The sequence below is a fragment of the Aplysia californica genome, unplaced genomic scaffold, assembly GCF_000002075.1.
Source record: "Aplysia californica isolate F4 #8 unplaced genomic scaffold, AplCal3.0 scaffold00876, whole genome shotgun sequence".
NCBI classification, from domain to species: domain Eukaryota; kingdom Metazoa; phylum Mollusca; class Gastropoda; order Aplysiida; family Aplysiidae; genus Aplysia; species Aplysia californica.
The window spans coordinates 303,399-305,117 of NW_004798146.1; the positions used below are offsets into that span (position 1 = coordinate 303,399).

The following is a 1,719-nucleotide window of genomic DNA, read 5'->3' on the forward strand; positions in this document are numbered from 1 at the left end:
ATGTCACGGCAACAAGAGTTTCTAAAGAAACACACTGGGTCACACGGGCACGACACGTTATTTTCAACTGACAGACAGTAATCGGTGCAAGAGGCCGAAGATGTGTCTAAGGAAGTGTTTGCTCCAAAGAGAGCCCTTATAGTTTGGGAAGTGTTTTCTTCAAAGTCAACCCTACTTTGGTTTGTCGAGGTTTCCGAGTCCGACTCTCCGGTAGCCAGTGTTGGAGCAGCTTTGTGAATGTCATCATTGCTCGTTGATGGCAAGTTGTCAGCAACAGCCTGTCGTCGTTGTCTTTCTGGTAAATAAATCGAACCCTGTTCTACTAACCCAGTCCCTCTTACAAGTTTGAATGTGTTCACTTCTCTCTCCCATTCTCGGGTGTGGTAAAATTTCCCTAGCAGGCTGTACCAAATTGGGGCTGAGTTTTCTGTCTTTGAAAACGGGTCAGATTTAAAAGCAGTTCTCTTGGTGTCTGTAGGAACATGCTGACGCATGGTCATCTGTCTCGTATTATGGTCCTCATGTGGAGCAGTAATCTCTTGTTTAGGCATCGTAGAAAGAGCATGCATTGTGATTACAGACACATTCAAGATGCAAAACATAAGAACGACAATCATTTTGTCCCAAGATTATTTAAAAAATAAACTGAAGAGCCCAAATGACGTTTGATAGAGACGGGAATTTAATATGCGTTGTCGATTGCCACTTTCCCGCTGTGCATACTTCCTGGACTTGGTCTCATCAGCTCTTCAACTTTTCCCCCTCGAGGTTGGAGGGTGCCACTTTTAAGTCCTATTTATTTTCTTTCCCTAAGTGGTTTCTGTCTGTCTGTCTTGCTTGTTCCCCCCCCACAAAATGGCCTATATTGTATCAATGTGTTTCTTTTTTCTCACACTCAAGACAATCAAATTTGTTTTCCGAACTCTCCTTGGCAGATGAAAAAAAAGGAGCGACTGTTTTACTTAGGGTTTAACAAGCACTAAGGTCTTTGGCGTCAAAACGGCTACATATTCGAGATATTGTTGGCTATACCGGAGCTTTTACAAAGTTGGCAATATTACCTAACTAACTATTTTTTCATTGACGAAAACAGTTGTGTTTCGGGATTTGTTGTCCGTTATATATTCTCGGCGATTAGAATTGCTAAGAATTTCTACCACTCTGTGATGCTGGCACAAAGCCCCTTGCATCCGTGCGCGGCAGTGTGATTTATCCATCCTTTTAAGTGGTTTTAAATTCTATCGTCATTTTGGGAAATGCGATACTGTTTCTAAAGTAAAAGCCAGTGAAGGGATTATATAGGCTTTACAACTGCAAAAAGGTACGGCACGACCGCTGTAATGAGGTGACTGCAATGACATGTTCTTTGTGTTCTGGTCTGGTGTGAAACATGTCATCAGTAGGCATTAATTGCACCCACACTCACAGCGAAACTTTCCGGTGCACGAGAGTGCGTCAGGGTTACCATAGAAAGATTTCCGAGCTAACAATGAAATAGAGGGGCAGGATGATGATGATGATGATGATGAAGATGATGATGATGATGATGATGATGATGATGACGACGTACAGGAGGAGGAGAAGGAGGAGGATGAGGATGAGGAGGAGGAGGAGGAAGGCGTATTGATCCTAGCAATTTGATCCTCAATGAAATTTCTTTGTTAATACGCACGGTAGCTGAATATTATCTGTGTACATGTATTGCTATTCCTTTCACAC

At 42.6% G+C, this 1,719-nt stretch overlaps 1 protein-coding gene across 1 annotated transcript; it reads right to left on the minus strand.

The window, feature by feature from the left end:
* On the minus strand, positions 1–984 carry LOC106013419 (the record flags this gene model as incomplete). Its single annotated transcript, XM_013089109.2, is given in 1 exon segment — positions 1–984. A coding segment is annotated over 1 exon segment (617 nt), but the record flags the coding sequence as incomplete, so codon positions are not given.
* Between the last annotated feature and the right edge of the window lie 735 nt (positions 985–1,719).